The sequence below is a fragment of the Thunnus albacares genome, chromosome 3 (genome assembly GCF_914725855.1).
Source record: "Thunnus albacares chromosome 3, fThuAlb1.1, whole genome shotgun sequence".
Lineage (NCBI taxonomy): Eukaryota > Metazoa > Chordata > Actinopteri > Scombriformes > Scombridae > Thunnus > Thunnus albacares.
The window spans coordinates 25,878,823-25,898,937 of record NC_058108.1 but is presented as its reverse complement, the minus strand read 5'-3'; the positions used below and the strand labels follow the sequence as shown (position 1 = coordinate 25,898,937).

The 20,115-nt window shown below is 37.1% G+C and overlaps 2 protein-coding genes across 9 annotated transcripts in view; both read left to right on the top strand.

The window, feature by feature from the left end:
- The window catches only part of LOC122979649 (LIM and calponin homology domains-containing protein 1-like), a 32,316-nt gene extending 28,934 nt beyond the window's left edge, over nucleotides 1–3,382 (top strand). For all 7 annotated transcript variants that reach the window (XM_044347270.1, XM_044347268.1, XM_044347272.1 and 4 more), the window contains 2 exons: nucleotides 176–278; nucleotides 1,285–3,382. In XM_044347270.1, coding sequence (XP_044203205.1) covers nucleotides 176–278; nucleotides 1,285–1,310 — 129 coding nt within the window. In that variant the 3' untranslated portion in view covers nucleotides 1,311–3,382. The remainder of the gene's footprint in view (nucleotides 1–175; nucleotides 279–1,284) is intronic.
- A 600-nt stretch (nucleotides 3,383–3,982) lies between these two features.
- tmem192 (transmembrane protein 192) lies at nucleotides 3,983–19,709 on the top strand. 2 transcript variants are annotated; one of them, XM_044347263.1, is made up of 6 exons: nucleotides 3,983–4,143; nucleotides 5,834–5,986; nucleotides 7,087–7,348; nucleotides 7,454–7,576; nucleotides 17,285–17,390; nucleotides 18,917–19,709. In XM_044347263.1, exons 1-6 carry the CDS (start codon nucleotides 4,114–4,116, stop codon nucleotides 19,029–19,031), a joined length of 789 nt encoding a protein of 262 aa, XP_044203198.1. In that variant the 5' UTR covers nucleotides 3,983–4,113; the 3' UTR covers nucleotides 19,032–19,709. The 2 variants fall into 2 exon arrangements, with proteins under 2 accessions (XP_044203198.1, XP_044203197.1); XM_044347262.1 differs by having other exon boundaries at nucleotides 5,831–5,986.
- The last annotated feature ends 406 nt before the right edge of the window (nucleotides 19,710–20,115 follow it).

Sequence of the window (20,115 nt, the reverse complement as noted above, 5' to 3'; positions counted from 1 at the left end):
ATAGCATGTGTACTAAATCTAAATGAACTCCAAGGTATTGTGCCAACATAAAAAAGAAATGACTGAACTTATAGGAGTGAAAGGCAACCCTCATATTTAGTAACCATTTGATAGCTTGTCTAAAACTATCCTGTCTGTGTATGATATTAGTTTTTAACCATATTTCTCTCCTCAGTGTGGAGTGTGTGAGGGGCAGCTGGGTGACGCCACAGCAGGGACTGACGTGAGGATTCGTAATGGACTGCTGAGTTGTCACGACTGCTATATTGCATCTCGGGGTGAGAACACGTACACACACATGCAAAGACAAACCGAGACTGACATGCATATAGGTGTGAACACCCCATCAAACATATTTGTTTACCTAAAAAGAACATGGCCATGTGATACGTCGACCACCACATTTGAAAGTGTGGAGAGGAGTATAAAGTGGAAGTCATCATCATCATGCATACAGTACAAGTTATCCTGCACAGCTATTGATGTATTGATGTCAATGGCGTCATACCCCCTCTACCAAGGAGCTGTTGCTAAAACACGTTTGTTGCTGGCCCAGGTCCATAGCAGTACATTGCTTAGCTTCCATTTGCTTCTCCAAAATGGGAGCATGTCGAATAAATGGTCAGTAACTGAATTAAGTTATTAGGCCCTTAAAATGAAGTCCCTTAAAACAGAAGTTGGCTGAAAAATAAGGCTAAAAAAACGAGATGTTGACTCAACTAACAGATATAACAGGATGAGACATGAGGGAAACATATATACTGGCTGATCAAACCAATAAACAGACACAGGGGAAGACAATAACTGAAACACGCTACAAAGAAACCCCAACCCCCCCTTGCTGTCAGAGATCTTGGTCTTGTACGTGGCTTGGGTCTCTGCATATAACCAGGCTCCACCCTAAGCCACATCTTTTGTCAGACCAGGAAGAACTCAGCAGTCAGGAGAGAAAGACATATAAATTAATATAACTTAATTAAACAAAATAGTAATATGACAAAACAATGTAAAATAGATGTACATGCTTCATTTAGAAAAACGTGTAGTGTCAAATGTGCTAATAAACACATTCTAAACCAAACAAACTGATTGTGTCTCATGTAATTGAAGTGACTGCAAATGAAAGTAACTGAATACGTGGTAATGATGTGAGTGTGTGTGTGTGTGTGTGAAACCATAGACCTTCAGTTGTGTGGCTGTGGATACGGCCATCAAACAACCATATAATAAGCTATGACAGGAGACCATTGTACAGACTTTAAACACACTGTCATGTGTTTGCAGGTAGAGGACAGCCAACCACTCTATGATGACCTATATTCCGGAACCCCCACCATCACTACCAGTGATTGGACAGAGAACATTCTAGAACCTTGAATGACATCCTGCACAGTCTGGAAAATTCTGGAACCCTAACCCTCAAATCTCCTCGGAACTTCATGGATACTGAACATAAAACTGGACTAACGTCATATGCACATCAAGTACAGTACATGCATCTTAAAGTCCCAGTGAAACGGAAGTTACAGCGTCTTCAGCTTCTATGCTGTGATGTATATCCCAGTTAAATGGAATGTTTGAGCGGTGTACAGATTACAAGAGAGATTTAAATCAAACCCTTTGCATTTGATTGGACTGCAAAAAAGTGCATGGAGCTTACAGAGTTAAGTGCAATAAGAAGCTGCAGAGAGAAACATAGCTACAGAGGACTGTTGGCTCAACACACACCTCCCTCACTTGTTGTTAGATCAGGAGGAGGAAGAGGGAGAGATGAATGAATTAGACACATTGTTTTGGAAATGAAAACAAAGTTTTAGCCCACTGATATCCAAACACACATCTCTCTCTCTTATCTCTCTCCATATTGCTCTGTTAGCTACTATGACCCGCAAACGGTGAAGTGTGGTTTTATATAACAGCTGTGGCTTCTCGCCCAGAGTTTAATTTTGTAAACACCCCTGAGTGCAGGATGATTCATCAAATATTTGAAACTGTTTTACAGGAGGAGAAAAGAGGGATTTTGATGTAAAAACACTCTGATACTGATTTTTTGACATGTATTTGGCATATAACGAGATAAATGAACAATTAACACAAGGACACAGGATTAAAACTGGGAAAATGTATTTTCCATTTTACTGGGACTTTAACTGTACACATGTATACACTTTTTTTCAATATGTGTAGCATGGACTTAAGAAATAAGTGTGTTTATGACTTTGCACATCCATACTCAGCACAAAGACTAGAATAATAATCTGTTCTACTACAGTACAAGCTAAATATTTTACGCTACGAGCTAAACACTACTGTCTGTAACACATCAGTCCCAGAATCAATGTTTGAACAAAGTTTCATTAACCGTTCATTAACTCCTGCTTCTGCACTGATCATGTGACTCCACTCACTGAGTGTGACGTAATGTGGTTCGGGTTGGACAACCTGAAGTAGCTTGACCATTATAATGCCTTACTCATACCTTCTCATTCATTTTGGGTTTTGTGTTTACAGTTTTGCATGAAAGAAGAACATATATAAGTTATTGTGAGTATTACTCAGATGGAAACGTGTGAGTTTGATGTAGGTTTTTATCTTCTCAACAGTTTAACTTTTATGTATTCTTTAATATGTTGTACATCATCATCATCATCATCATCGTTTTGACTTTTTATCCAGTCACTCTTAACTGTGGCTACACAAACATTTTCTTTATAATTAATTCTACAAGAATGAGAACGCATGTTATTAATAATACTTGTTCTTTGGATTTTAAGTATTTTCCCTTTTAAGATGTTTTAGCCATCGTTTATTCTCTCATAGGTTGATTGCATCCGAATCAGTGCCTTATGTAATGAATGCTAGTGTACGTGCAGGAGTATTTCACACTCACACGGACCTCTGAGTCTAGGCACATTGTGTGTGTGTGTGTGTGTGTGAGTGTGTGAGTGTGTGCATATGTGTAAGAAATCACGCATGTATAAGTATGTATGCAGTGTGTGATTTGACTTGAAGCACAGTTCCATACCAGCAAAAAATATATATATACATATATATTAAAACGGATCAGCGTCTCCTAATCACCTGCTGTCCTCTTCCACTCCTTCCTATGATGAGCTAAACCAATGACACATTATTTGCTGCTTCCTTGTGAATTATTCCCAGTTATTATGTCAGTTCACAATGTCCTACAATCTCTCCTCGTCTGCCTCTATCACAAGTGTTGCCTCCCCAGAGTCTGAGCTCTCTGTCCTCTCTGTGTCATTGCTTGTATCTGGAGCGGAGGTCACCTGACATGCGTCTTCATCACTCAGAGGAATAGAGCGCTCAGTTCATTGTCTTTTATAGCAAGTGTATGTTTATCAATAAAATATTTTAAATGGGGTGTTGCCTGGTGTTTTACTTTTGTTTTTTAAATTACTATTAAGATGCATTTTAAGTGGGCTATGAAGTGATGAATGCACTCTGACTGTATAGAAAAATGTCTTAAAATAGTAAACAAGTTGAAGAAGTACTCAGATCCTTTACTGAGGTAAAATGACCACTACATAGAAACAATTTTTACAAGTAAAATAATTATAATAACTTTATTTATATATCACTTTTTAAAAATATTTTCAAAGTGCTTAAAATTGTCTACATTTATAAACAAAACACACAAAAAAGCGTGTAAATAATGCATTTTTTAAAAAATGAGAGCATTCAAAGAAAGTACAATGAAATAAAAGGCTGCATTCATCCTTTATTAAAAGTACAGATGTTTTATCAGCAAAATGTAAATAATGTGTAAAAAGTAAAAGTACTCTGAGGCAGAATGGGTGCTTTCAGTGTTATTATTTTATATATTATGTTACATTATTGTAATACTATCATCAGTACAATGATGTGTAGATAGGACTTTAATTGAGGATTTTTTAAAATTTGATTAAACTGATTAAAATGCAGCTCAGCCGGAACTATTGTGCTAGGAACCAAAGTTCAACAGAGAACGCGACCAGCAAACTGGGCCACCGGAAGCCCACCTCAGCCCGCCTCTTTTACTACAAGCTAATGTTTGTTTGTGTAATGTGTTTTTTTGTCTTTTCTCCTTTTAAAAACGTCGAACTTCTAAACTAAATGGATTCAAAGGGACCCTCGTTATATGCAGTATGTACACGTCATTTAACGTTAACCGGTTGCCATGTCAACGCTTATTTCGCTACGCACTGACTGTTATTAGCCGCGAAGCTAATTAGAGCTGTCAGCTAAATATCCAAAACAGACATGTTTATAAGTTTATTTCTGTCTTTTACCAACACTATAATTCAACAGATCATCAGATTAGCAAGCAAACCTGTTGTGCAATCAGTTATCTCGGTGGTTTTTCATCTGTTTCCTGTTTTTAATACCGTTTGTTGTGATGCACACTGCTGACTAAGATAAGTAAACATCCGTCTCACTTACGGACACTAACACACAGTCATATACAGATATTTAATATAAACTGACAGGTTGTTTTTTCTGCTCTTTGTCTATAAATCGATTAATTAATGTTAGTATTTTAATGGGGGATGAGATATCAGTGAGTACAGGGAGATAATTTCTCTACATATATTCTCTACATATATCATATGACAGTAGGGCTGTTACTTTCGAATAATCTGTTGATTATTTTCTCAATTAATCGATCAGTTGTTTGCAGAATATGGCAAAAAATGTCAATCACTGCCTGAGGTGAAATCCTCATCTGTCCTCTTTTGCCTGCAACCAAAAGATATTTAGTTTATTATCATAGAGGACTAAAGAGACTTGAAAAATGAATATTTGAGAAGCTGGAATCCTGATGTTTGACATTTTCTTCTTAAAAAATGACTCAAAATGATTAATTGAGTATCAAAATACTGGCAGATTAATTTAATAGTTGGCAACTAATCGATAAATCGTTGCAGCGCCATACATAATCTTTACATATGAAACAATAATATTGAAGACAGTGTGACAGACTTGTCAAGTACATCAGCATTTTGAAGTTGACGACAGGTCTAAAATGTTTTACGGGTAGTAAAATATTGTGTTTTAGGAGTGAATGATATGCAGAAATCATCCTCTTACACAGAATATGTAGTTTAATATTGCAATATCGATTATTAGTAAATAGTCTGGAAGATTAATTGAGAAGTTGTTAATGGATCAGAATCAGAAACAGGTTTGTACATAAAGGGAATTTGTCTTGTTGATTAACAATAAAAAATACACAAAAATCAAGTAATCATGAATAATATAAAATTTACAATAAAAATATGTAAAATAGATGGATAGAGAGAGAGAGAGAGAGAAGAATAGAGAGGAAAAAGGTGTTACAGCAGCCACTTGACAAAAAAATAAACAGATAGAAACAATCACAATTAAAAGCTACATTTTATACAGAATCTATTCTATAAAATATATCTAAGTTAGCAAAGCTGTTACACATTTAAATTAGAGAGAATGTCATGTGCAAAATATTGACCAGGAATGTGCAAATGTTAATAGTGTAAATTGTATATGCAATGTGCAAATAATAATAATAATAATACAAAAAATTGTGTTCGTGTAACGCAACATGTTAGATGTGATAAAAGTGAAATAACACAAATATCTGTTTTGGATCAATTCAGCTGATTAAACACCTAATAAATCAAGACAATTCATTAAACTAATGCACAAATCCTAAAAACATCAAACATTTCCATAAAACACAGTTTATATAACACCCAGACATAGTGGGACAGCTGCACCGGTATAAACAGTACTGACAGATGGTAAATTCATCTTCTCTCATGTTAAATATTCTCACATCTACTGTTTGTTGTAGCAGGCGGGGGCTTCAGTAGATATGACACGGAGTATGGAGGAAGACTCTCTGGTGGATGGACCTCTGATCTCCGCTGACGCCCTTCACTCCGCCATCAGAAGAGAGTTTCAGACTTTACCGACACCGTGCCATGCCTGCCTGCTGTCACTGCTGCACGTAAGATACACACACATATCTATACACACTAAATATGTTCACATGCACTTTAGTTTTACAATTACTCCTCAAATTCAGCAAGAACATGACTCTGAATGAAAAAGACAGACTGACGATTACTTTCATTATAGATTAATCTACTAATTATTTTCTGAAGATGTTTCTGAGATGGGGAAACTTTTTATAATTGTATGTGGCTCTTATTTATCTTGATGTTTGAAGCTGTCAAAAGTTAGTCGCTGGCAACACTTTTGTTTCTTACTTAACAAACCAGCTGTTCTGCTGTTTACATTAATATTATTCAAGATTAAGATACTGTACTAATATTTTCTCTATTTTTCTTTTTCTCCTCTATTCTCTAAGCATATATTTGTACATTTGATGGTCTACTAATGTGCTTGTTAGACGAGTTTTCGAGGCCTTGTTTTTTGTTTGTATTTTTATTGAAAAAAAAAACCTACCATGTGTAATGACAAATGATATTTGGCATATTGAAATTAACAAAGTTGAAAAAAGTTAGTAATACGAGAGCCTTAAAATATGAGTTTTGTTCAAAGAGATATTGTTACAATGCGATAACGGGGAAAAAATGCAGTTTTATATTGATTTTTTCCTTTTTATTATATAGAGGATCTTTTTAACTTTAAACCCTTTAATCACTTTTTTTTTCTTTTTAAAAATATATTTTTTTGGCGGTCTTTTATGCCTTTTATCATAGTGACAGTAGAGAGATGTCAGGAAACGAGGGGAGAGATATGAGGTCTACTGTCAGAATCACATTTCAGATGTTGTGGTTATGTTACATGCGTCTTAACCAGTAAGCTAAAAAGATAAAGATAGTAGATGAAGTTTAATATGATGATATTTTAATGGTGATTATTGTGAAATAATCTTAATATTGTGGCGGTGTTGCCATGATAATTAATGCCATGACAGCCCTTTTTTGAGAATCAGACTAACACAGCACATATAAATGCTTTTATTCACTCAGTAATCTCTTTTTTCTATGTGTAATAATCCTCATAGTTTGTGCAGCTTTTCCAAAGTCTCTCACATTTGATCCATCTATCTCACTGCTACTACTCTCTTATTCATTCCAGGTCATTTACGTCGCGTTGTCAGTGTGTGTTGCAGTGCTGTGTGTGTTGAAATTCGGCCAAGAGGAGCTATGTGCCAATATTTTGGGAAATGTGCACGGTGACAGCGTCATCGTGTTCGGGAAGGTGTGTTTATGGTTGCTGGTGCTGCTGTTCACCGGCAGTGTGCAGCAGCATCACAGTCGAGCCAGAAGCAGAGGATACCTGCGATTCTACAGACAGACGCAGGGGCTGAAGACCCTGCCGCTCGCCGTATACTCCACAGGTACGTGCAGGTGTTGTTGTACTGCATGTGTAGGGGCCAGTTTTCTTCACAAGATGGCAGCAAAGCTAAAGGAAGGAATGTGTGTTTGTGTTTCTGTGTGTGTAGGAAACGTTTTGCTGTTGGTTGTTCTGGCTGCTAGAATGTCACCAGCTGTGCAAACCTACATGCTGCTCAGCGTTCTGGGGTTGGAGCTCTTGGTGTCTTTGCCGTGCGTGATCTATTACACAGGTAACCTGATGTCAGTTGTCATTTCTTAAAGGGAAGGCTCACAATTTTTCAAGTCTGTCAGGTGCCCAAATTAACATCGACGTCGTTTTTCTTCTTGTTTATAGTGACCATTACAAGTATCCACAGTCCTCCTTCTATGCAAAAATGTATTTAAACATTTATTTGAGGCTAATATGAGGGGTCAGACGTCCAAATGAGTCAAATCAAGTCAATATCTTTATGAATTACTGTCTTTTAAGTGCCATAGTCCCTCTTTTTGTCACTATTTTTCCACTGCAGCTGAACAGGGAAACATTGTCAGAGACAAAAAGAGATTTTTTTTTACTAAAAATACTTTAAATGTGGAAGATGTCCACTCGAACTCAAACGGCTGAAGCTCATATAATGTTCAGGTAAACTTTTAAAAACATTTTCTCACAACAATGAAATTTTGTCCCCCATCACTTACATTATAAGTGCATCATGAAGGGATCTTCTAATGATCAGAATGAACAGGAGGAATCATTACAGCAAGAAAAACCTAATTTAATGTTAATTTGGGAAACTGACTGTTGTTTTAAGACAGACTTGAAAACTTGTGAACTCGTCCTTTAATATTTAGTGAATTAACTTCACTCTGGGATTGTACATTGACTCATTTTTAGGACAGCACTATACCTCAGACCTTTGTGTAGTTAAAAAGGTTTTTATTGCGTAATTATATATTTTTATTTATAGACTTTAAACATACACACACTGATCTCCCCCCTCAAAAAAGAAAAAAATACAACGTGTGGCCAAAAATAACTCTTTGTTCCCACCTCATCACACACGCAGCTGCTCATTTATGCATGAACACACATATAGTTCCACCCTGAATACTCACAATCAAAACATTTACACTGAAAAGTGACTAAAGACATAAAAGAACAAATATATACCTTTTAAAATATAAAAGGTAAAGTACACTCCAATGATGTTAATACACATACAACACAGCAACTAGAAAAAATAAAAAATAATTTAGAATTCTTCACAGCAAAAGTAACTTGAAACACATCTGGTTTCAAGTTTATGTTCATTGTACTAATGTTGTCCATTATTCTGTTGATCATTTTCTCAATGAATCAGTTAGTTGTTTGGTCTATAAAATGTCAGAAAAATGTTGATCACTGTTTCCTAAAGTCCAAGATGTAACCTAATATGTCTTCTTTTGTTCCAACAAATACACCACAACCCAAAGATATTCAGTTTATTATCATAGAAGATAATGATAATAATAATAATAGATATTCACATTTGGATAAAGAGAATTTTGATTATCAAAATAGTTGGTGATTCATTTTCTGTCGATCTACTAATGAACTAGTCGTACTGGGAAAAGTATCTTGTGACTAGTAAAAAAAAAAAAATAAAAAATCTCCAAACAGCACATACTTTTATGTCCAATAAACATATTGATCTAAAAATTCAACACTATGGTTAAAAAAAACAAACTTAATTAAATAAGTCTGAATTTGGCAGGATTTGGAGAAAACATATTACATAAGATAGAGAGATTATATAAAGAGCAGACATAACAGCCAATGAAACTGGGTTATTACATCTCAGACATAACAGGTTTTAAAAAGGAAATATTTAATCTAACTTGTCATTAAAATATTTAAGTCTGTGAAATGAATCATACTGATAACAGTCGTGTCAGATCCCAATATCACAAACTCAGTTAAATGAAACACTTCTCCAGCTGCTTTACATCAGGAGTTTATATGCTGAGTATGGCTGCACTTAAAGATTATTTTCACTATCGATTAATCTGTCCATTATTTTCTTGATGAATCAATTAGCAGTTTGGTCCATAAAATGTCAGAAAATGGTGAAAAATATTGATCATTGTTTCCCAGAGCCCGAGACAATGTCCGCAAACGTCTCGTTTTGTCCCGACAACCCAAAGATATTCAATTTACTGTCAAAGACGACTAAAGAAACCAGAAAATATTCACATTTGAGAATCTGGAATCAGATTTAATGTATTTTTATGACATTCTGTTGCAATGTCGTTAATGTTCAACCAGTCTCTCTGTGGATGTTGGTCATAATATCAGTAGTGGTATATAAAGAGACGGACCCTGAAGATTACATTACACACAAACACACACAACCCCCCACTCTATCTGAGCACATTCGCATCACAATACCTGCCCTGCCCTTTTCAGACTCGACAGCATGACAATCATCCATTCAGCTCTCTCTCCTCCTCTCTGTCTCTGCTGATCTGCTGATTCTCAGCTTCTGATAGCGACACCATACAAACTAACTCATACCCGTCTATCTGTGTCTGTCTGTTTTGTCTTTTTCTTCACCATGTGGCTCGGGAACGAATCAGTTAAGTTTAAATTAACTCCGGTGTTTTTCTTCAGCTTTGTTGAAAATGACCTTAAGTTATAAACGTTATCTGGAAAAAAAGGCTCCCTTTGCAACGCTGCTCGGAGCGTAAATGGCCACACTGTAGCTTTGTGCTTCATTAGCAGTTATAAGTCACAGCTTTAGGGAGAATAAAGCAACCAAAAGCATGCGGAAAAGTACTGGAGCCAGTTAGTGTTGTTCATTTGGATGATCCAACCTAATAGATTCATCCAGAAAGATTTCTTTGTGTTCTTGTAGTTATTTCTTCTTTACAAACATCTCTGTGGAAAAGCAATCAAACGTCAGGATTAATAAGGGAAAAAAGGTCAAAATGGTAAATTTATGTGACACATTTACTCACAGAAACACTAGATATTTGTAGACATTTGTTATGAGCCGTGACGCCATCTGTGTACATGATCTAAATGAATACAGGTGACATCTTAAAGTCGTCAGGTTTAGTTTGTGTCTGTCATTTAGCATTGGATAAATTAGACAGAACATTCCCTGAAGCCTGATGTCTTGTATAATTCTAGTGTAAAGCTGCAACAATTAGTTAATTAACCGATTAGTCGGTCGTCAGAAAATTCATTAGCGACTATTTTGATGATTGATTAATCGTTTCAGTCATTTTTCAAACAAAATTGCCAAATATTTGATGGATCCAGCTTCTCTAATGTGAAGATTTGCTTTTTCCTTTTCCAGATGTGACAGTTAATGGAATATCTTAACATGTTAGACTGTTTGTCAGACAAAACAAGAAATTTGTAGACATCACTGTGGCCTCTAAGATACTGTAAAATGCCTTTTTCCTATATTTTGTAACATTTCATAGACTAAACGATGAATGGCAGATTTATCAATAATGAAAATAATTGCTAGTTGCAGCCTCATTCTTGTGTTCTAGTCTGTGTAAGTGTGAACTCAGTGTTGGGCCTGTAATAGTTTAATAATGAAGCATTCTTATTTAGTTTTATTCATTTATTAGTAAACATGAAATCTCCTACATGTTGTCTCATTGATGTAATCTGTTTGTTGGCTACTCCTGTGGGTCGAGGATTCCTCGATTTTACAAAAAATTACGAAAATGCACCTTTGCCACAAATTAAAAACAACAAAAAAAACTAAAAAAGATGCACCTCACTGCTCTATCGGGATGTTTTCCTGCAATAGAATTGTAAAATATTAAAATATAAGTCAAAGTTAGTCTATTTTGGAATGGAAAATCCCAGTTAAATCTCAGTTGGCTATTTTATTGGACTGCATGGCAAACACAAACTCCAATCAAGTACATCATTTTGCTGATTTTACACTGTATTTTATTATGGCAAAGTTCTTTCTTCACAGCTGTTTTGTTTTCAAAGTTCAACTAAGATGTTTTAGAAAAGTTTGACTCTTTTATTTAATTGAAAAAAGAGTTTGAATAACATGTTTAAACTCCTCACAGTCCGGTACAGAAGTATCATTTTGGTTATTGACACTGAAATTAACAAAAGTATTTCAGAAATCCAGAGCTGCAACTAATGATTATCTTAATTACTGATTAATCTGGTGATTATTTTTCTTATTAACTTTCTGTCGATCAGCTAATTGACTAATAGATTGATGGTTTCAGCTCTGCAGAAATCATTATGTGACAAATATGACTTCAAAACCCAGCTCATGTATTTTTTAACTTAGACACTAAAACGTGTTTATTGCGATTCCTAATATTTAAAAAATGTTAACACAGCATTACAGTAAATAATAAATATTAGTATATTTCCCAGAATATTGGATGAAGGCTGATACATTAGCATTTCACTAACTATGTAAAGGAAAACTGCTGTTAAAGATGCTGTATAAGAGGATATTGATATTGAAGAATCTGTATTGAAAGGAAATCCATATTAAAGGTGTGTTTGGCAGCTGAAGGGCACATATTAAGGATCAAGATACCAGAGAGGCAAAGAGAGAAGATAAGAGGCATTAGGATTTAGCTTAGCCAAAGGGTAGCCCTCAACCCACTCCACCCAAACACAGGGAAACACACACACACACACACACACACACACACACACATTGTCCCGGTGTTTACAGTCAGGGTGATCCAGTGTGTGTGTGTGTGAAGGGGGGTATCTGTGATCACCGGCCGCATTCCAGTTCAGATCAGTGCGGTCAGGCACAACACAAACTGAGCGACGCCTCGCAGGGCAAACCTTTTAAAGCACAAACACACATCGCCGTCACTAATGAACCGTCAGGAGCGACATCGATGAGTTCATGAGGAGAAAACTAAACTTCTCCTCTTGGGGGAGGCAGAGTGAAGGAGAGCTATATAATGCCTGCAGCTATGAAGTCCATACAGGAAGGCCTCGTTCAACTTCTCTTTGAAGTGCGTGCTGATTGTAAGTGCATGTATATGTGTGTGTGTGTGTGTGTCTTTGAGGTTTGCTGTATGTTTCTGCCTCTCATTTTAACATGAATACACTCTCCTCTATAGACCTCCATGCACATCAAAGCCGTGCCTTGGCCTTCAAAGGCTTAACTTAGAATACATCTCTCTGCTCTGCCTGGCCAGAACTTAGTGTAAGCACTGCAGGGCACGAGGTTAACACACACACACACACACCGACACAGATACATACACTGTACCTTCTCACACACAAACCTGTGGACGACATGAGAGATATATAAGACTCATGTAAGAGACGATTAATGCACATTTGAACATCATATCATATAATTGTATTGGTTATAAATACCTGGTTGTCTCTGTTCACCACTGTTACATAACTGTAGGGCAAAATGTACAAAGTTAATATCACAATAATTATCACAGCATTACCTCAATTAGACCTCTAATGATTATTTGTATTACCGTCTGGCAATTATTTTAATTGTTTGGTCTATAAAGTGTTGGATGTTTCATAAATGTCGATAAAATGTTGGCTTATAAAATGCTGTAAATGAGCACAAGTTAACGTCCAATTCAGTTCAAAACCAAAAAACAAAAAAGTAGTTTTCTATCATAGTAGGTACGGTGGCCCTGAGAGCTCAACATACTGCAACTAGAAAATACATGCAAGTAGACAAAACAGTCGCCAAGTTGATAAAATTTAGAGAAAAACACTGCAAATACAGACATGTGCTGCGATACGAAACATGTGTTTGTGTTCTGGATTTGCAGCGTCTTTCTGTTTTTTGGGGGTCACCAAATGGGCCAGAAATGTGCCACCATACAGGAGACTAAGAAAATTGTGAATATTCACACTATAGAAGCTGTAACCAGTGGATTTTTAGACATTTTGGCTCAAAAATGTGTTGAAATTATAAACTGATAATCATATTTCTGCAAGTTTTCTGTCAATCGACTAGTTGTTTCAGCTCTAATCTTGATATTGATATTTTAATGGTATATACTTCTCGATATCGTTTTCTGAAAAGTTTATGTCATGTTCATCCTTGAGAGTATAAAGTTTTTTAATCTCTCCCTTAAACAAAAAAACTCCCTTAACGTTATTCAGACATGACAACTGTGATCTTTGATATCTTGATATGAGAAGTTTGTCACAATATGACTATATAGAGTGAAAATTATATAGAATTATAATGAGTTCCCAGTTCATGTACCTCACTATACCAGACCTTTTAATAAGGTCTAATTATAAACATGTTTCACCAGCATTAAAACTGGTTACTGCTGCCTTGTTTTTGATCTGGAGACTCAGCATAATTTATTATCTGCTTAAAAGATTGATGTTTTTATTTAATTCGTCTTTAGAAAATTGCTTTGTTAGGAAAAACTTTACTGCCACAATATTAATAAGTTAGTAGTAACTAAATGAGGACTTTAAATGATCCTTTAGCAACTGTGCAATAATGTTCTTCTTTCTAGAAACCTGTTTCCCTCTTATATGCAAAAATCATTGCATAGTCAAACATTATCTGACCTGCATAAAACCAAAAGGTCAGGATCAGGGTTGCAGAGTCAAGTGTCAGTCAGTCAGAACAGTCCATCTAGTGTCTTCTACAGTTTACAGTTTTCTACCAGTCCAGTTATACATAGCATTACCAGCTCTAATCATCCATAGTTGCTCATTTTGGTAAAAATCTGACAGCAAATTCTACCTCCAGTCACTGTTGATATTTGAGTTTAGCATCAACATTATATGTTCATTTCTTTGACAGAAATTTAGTCTTTTTTTATTCGTCTATATCGTGTAGAATTTTGAAAAGTTTTACTCTTTGTAGAGCATTGCAGATTAGCACAGTGTGAACATCTCCTCAGTTTTCTCCTTGATCCTCGTCTTTGAAGCTCTTCTTACATCTGCAGCTTCTACACAAGACGCTGTTTCATCAGCAGGATTTATTTTAGTCTTCCACACTACTTCGGGTGCTTTTAATGTCCAACATTGCAACTAAAAGGTGTTCACGCTGCCCCTCTTCACTCTATTCAAAGTCTGGAGATCAGTCACTCTGGTTGCTCGGATTCGAATTCGAGCACTACATAGTCGGGAGCACTATATGTGGCACCATTAGGATTTAGCACCTCTGCAGCCTCACTGTTATCACCTGGAAATGTGCACTTCTTGATGGGTGATTGAAGCTTCTCAGATCTGCGTAGACCAGGTCTGAGCACTGTCTGTCCAGTCGTGTGAGTGTCTCTAACAGGGAAGTGTGAAATGCGTCACTTCTTTTAAACTGCTCCTTCCATCCATCCATCCTGGTATCTCTTATCTTTTTTCACCCCCCGCTACTGTAATACGCTGCACTACACACCAGACTTTAGATCTTCCTGAACAAGCTGACTGACACTAAACATGTCACCCTTTTCTGTATTTAAACCAACATTTAGCTCGTTGCATGTGCGTAAACTGAGTGGAGGTTGAAATCAGAGTAACCTGACTTACAGACCTTCAATAGTCAACATCAGAGACGTGCCAGTGTACCGTTTTTATTAAATACTTTGGTGAAAACATTCGGATGGTAACAGTTGTCTGTCTGGCTTTAGCCACTCTGGCCATGACTTGCTGTGCTAATATTAGCTTGTCGACCTACTGACATGCGTCTAGTTTATGGTTAAGTGAGTAAAAGTCTTCAACAATATGTAGCTATTAACACCTTAAACTGATCAGAACATGCATTTAATCTAACAGAAAGAGACACTGAGCTGAGTTAAAAGTCATTTCCAGTCAACTGTTTTAAACTTTAAACTACCAGCCTGCTTTTGTTTGTGGTGTTTTTGTGTGTTTTTGATGTTGGTTCATTTGCAGGATACAGCAATATACAGTTCACTGTTCAGTTTGAAGTAGATGCAAGAAGTTATTTTAGTTTATGGCAGCACTTATCGTAGTGCTGACCACAATAATCGTAGCATGAAACGTGATAAAACAAACAATACACAACAGTAAAGATGAATAAAAACACATAAAAATAACAAACAAATACAAAGATCACTCAAAACAGACAAACCCAACCAAAACCTATAAAGCCTTACATCAACATAAACACATAATCTGTATCGTCAGACTTAACAACATAATTAGATATGAACAAGATTCACATTATTCAGATAAATGTCATTATCATCAATCAGTCAAGTCCATCAAACTTTATGATTTGTTAGTGCAGTTCAAAGTGCTTTACAGATGACTGACACACCGATAATAAGACAAACTCAACAAATGTAAACAAACAATGTGGGACTGACACGTACGAGAAAACAAAAATATGAAAATGTAACAAACCCAATAAAAATTTAAAATAAGATTAGAACAGAATAAAACAGATAAAAGACAATGAATTACATGTACAATATATAGGAGGGAATAAATCATTAAAACACAATAAAATAAATATTCTAATAAAAAGTCAGGCTAAAGAGGTCAGTTTTAGGATCATGTTTAAATATATCAACACTTTCAGCTGCTCTCAGATCCTCGTTCAGATTGTTTCAACGGCGCAGAGCATAGAAGCTAAAAACTGCTAAAATAAAGTGTCTCAGGATAATCAATAGATAGTAAATAAATGCATCTATTTTAAATGATGTTTCACTACAATCAAATGTGTTCTTTTTACCAAATCTCGACTTTAATAAACCTCCCATCTTTCAAAATGTTCCCAAATACAATGTGGCCTTCAAAAATAACATTTAAGGAATTTAGTAAATTGATTGCCAGTCAAAGAAAACACTCCAGTAGCTTTAAAACACTTCTCCATAGATAGAAAATAGATAGAATAGATAATAGGATAGTACAATTGATAATATAAATGTTTGTTTATGTAATATCACCCAGTACAGCAGAGAAAAATGGTTGTAAAGACAAACAACAAGTTTATCAGTGAAATGCATGAAAAGCAATGAATGTACAACACTGATAACGGTGGCGGATATGTTTTTTTTAAAAGTTGTAAATTTGTAATCGTAAATCCATCATTTTGTGGCACTAATAACATACTTCCTGCACTGTACAATACATCCTTTCCAGACATTTATTAACTCTGATGATGATGTTTGTGCATAAGTCCTTTAAAAAGAGACTTTGGCTTCATGACGAGCTTTGAAAACGTTAGAAATTCATTTTAAATATGTGACATTGTCCCTAACCTTCTTCTTTTCTGTACTCCACCTCCTCGTTTCTCTGCCTCTCTGGAATGTCTCCTTCTCTCTCTTCTCTCACATACTTGCTTACTATTACAAACACACACACACGCAGATTTAGGGCCTCATTATGCAGGAATTTGCAGTATTTCTTTGGATTGTGTGTGAGTGTGGATGCTGAGATGCTGCACTGTAGCAAAGTAAAGATAGCGCTCTTTAGAACCTCCCTGACAATTTCCTCTGGCTAATGACACTCAGTCTTATCAATACTCAGGCAGCTCCTCCCTCTGCCCTTCCTCACACACTCACCCTACACACACACACACACACACACACACACACACAGCAGCCTTATCTTGATTGAAACCATCTCCCATATTTTGGCTCTGGCTCCTCTTACAGCTACTGTATGCTCCACACCCACACCTCGCCGCTAACCCCACCCCTTGTGTAAAGGTGTATGTTTAGGGTGTGAGAATTAGAGGTTTGAGTGCAGGATATGGCAGCCCATAAGGCCTAAGTGCAGGATATAACAGCCTGTGTGTGTTTAAGAGAGGGAGAGGGATGGAAAACGGTAAAAAAACCCCAAAGGTGTGCCGTTTCTCACCTGAGTGATTAACGTCGGGGAGGAAAGCTCTCACTGCTCAATAATGTCTGTGTGTCTTTCTGTGCAACAAAACACTGATTTTATGGTTTTAATTAGAAAAGTAACTGAAGATTTGAATTGTTTGTGTTTCCAGTCCAAGTGATGCGGTTCAACAGAGAGCGAGCCGCACCGGACGTGAGCCAAGAAGAAGTTTCACACAACTACAGTATCACAAGCCTGCCGACTGAGACTGGCTTCAGGTACGCAGATTTCACAGAGACACACACACACACACACACACACACACACACACACACACACACACACTCACACACAAAATACGTGTCGGCATTATGTTTGAAGTCTGAATTTAATGCCACAACATTAAGGTGAAATAAACAGGGAGATGCTTCTTTTGTCATTTCTCCTCTTATGCACAAAGAAAATGTATTTCATAAACCACTAAATACTGTGAATGAGCCCGTTTGAAGTTTTAAAAAGACACTTCTCATGATTAGTCTCAAAAATGTGCTTTCATCCCTTTATTCCGAAAAGATCCTTATAAAATCACAGCAAGCATTAGAACATCAGTCTCTAAATGTACAGTTTTCTTTGCTCCATGCTGGCTGCTTATATTGTGAATATCTAGCAAAACGCTTTATACACGTCATTTGTGACCCATTAGGAATTAGTCCAATTAGCCTGATTTGTGAAATAAATGTTCAGTGGGGTTGAGGTCAGGTGACTGTGGAGGAAAGTTCATGACAGTCAGGACTCCTTGGTCTTCTTTGGTCTTCAAGTAGTTCTTGCAAAACTTTGAGGTGTGTTTGGGGTCATTATCCTGCTGCAGTATGAATCCTCCTCCAGGGAGATGCAGATGTCCAACTCTGGAGTAGGTAAAACATATTCCCACCACCATGTTTCACTGTCTGTTCGATATCATTCTCTCTCCTGTTCGTCTCCTTACATACACCCTTCTGTTACTGCCATAAGTCTCATCAGTGAATAGGACTTTTATCCAGTCATCCACTATGCAATGCTGGTATTTCTTGGCCTTGTTTCCCCTCCTGAGAAGTGGTTTAGAAGCTGCTACTCGTCCTCTGAGACACAGCCTTCTTTTGACATTATTTTAGCTGATTGGAGTCTTGCGTTCTTTATTTAGCAAATTCTGTATCTGTGATGAAGTTACTTTTCTCTCTCTCAGGGAACTAAGTTTGATGTATTGATCTTCTGATGGTGTGGTCACTTTTGGTCTGCCTGATTGTGCTTTGGATACAACCGATCCAGCTTCTGCAAAGCGTTTTAGACTTCCATGCACTGTCCCTTTAGAAACCATTAGTGTAGCCATGATTTGATGCTGAGATCACTTAGTTCTGAAGCCATGTTTCCCACTATCACAATGCTACTTAGTAATCAATGATCTGCTGGAAACTTGAGGCACAGCCATATCTGTAACAGGTGAACACTGGCTGCAGGTTGAGTTACTTGAATGAGCCTCTGATGAGTAGATCAAATCTACCAGAGTGTCATCTGAACGCGTCAATGGAAGGGATACAACTCAAGAAATCTGACCTTCTGTACAAAGGAGTTAAGTTTGTCGATGCCACAAATTGGAAGTCGAGGAGGAATCAGGCTTTGAATACACAGACAATAGCAGGATTATTGTTTTTTCTTGGGATTCGTTGAAAGAAATGAAAGAAAAAGAATATCACATGAATCCAGCAATGTTACAGATTCCATCCATAAAGTCTATAAAGGGCTTTTGTGCTTTTTTTTTGTGTCACAGAGAGGGCTCCAATCTGGAAGAGGTGGTGGAGAAACAGGCCGACCTGATAGAGTACCTGAAACAGCACAACACCTTACTGAGCAAGAGGCTGCTCAACCTCACTGCTCAGCACTGACCACGGTCCGACCTCCTCCTCCCTCTTCGGAGAAAGAGCTTAATGATTTTAACACCCGGTTCTCCAAAGAAAACACAAAAGAGAGAGAGTGACGGGATCTGTGAGTTTGAAAGAGGGGACTAAAGAGAGAAGAAGAAGAAGCACTGGAGTAAAGACTAAAAGTAAGGAAATCCCTGTGCACACGCAAGCACCTGTACGCACAGACAGAGACGGGAGGCATCCTCACCTGAGATGGACAGATAACGCAGGAGGAGGTGAGCTGAAAGTGGAGGACAGTTAAAGAATCAAGGTGGGAGGAGGAGGAGGAGGAGGAGGAGAGGAGTCATGGGTCACAGATCAGAGGTGAGGGGTTTTTATCACTGTGTTACGACCCCAAGTGACCCACGTATGCTGCTGCTTGTGTTACTGTGAGAAACAGAGGAGGCGAAATTGTTTTAGAGATCATCTGCACTGAGGAGGAACTGAAGGAGTAGGAGATACGGGAGAGAAAGGCTATCAGGGTCAGCCAGAGAGAAAGAAAGAGATCAAATAACGTTGTAAAATGTCTGCAAGTGCTGTTTTATCTGTCTGAATGTGTGTACGTGCATGTGTAAAGGCTTTATTTGTCGAGTTTTTTCTATTTGTGAAATCACCGAGTGTGTTTATTTGCGACTTGATTCCAATAAATCTTAAATCTTCTATTGTTTTGTTATTTGAATTTATTTTTGAGCCTTTTTCAGGATGAGAGCTACTTTTACTCACACTTTTTGTATAATGTGCCGAAAAAGCTTAAAAAAAAAAAAGAGCACAAACAAATGAAAACACTGCAGTGTCAACATACGCTGGTGTGAAAACCTTTTCCCGCCTCACCTCATCTGTGTTAAATTTCAACAGTCACGGGAATCTACGTTAACGAAATATCGAGGTCGTCATTTGAGCCCTTGGTGTTTGTTCCCCATTGTGATTCCTTTATGCTCTGGCGTCCGTAACTCCACAGGGAGCGCCGCATTTACGACTCCTTTCCCATGTGGCTTCTGCTGGGAGCCCCTGAGTTAACCAGAGGTATCGGCAGGTATCTCGAACCCTTTTTGATCTGTGAGTTTTA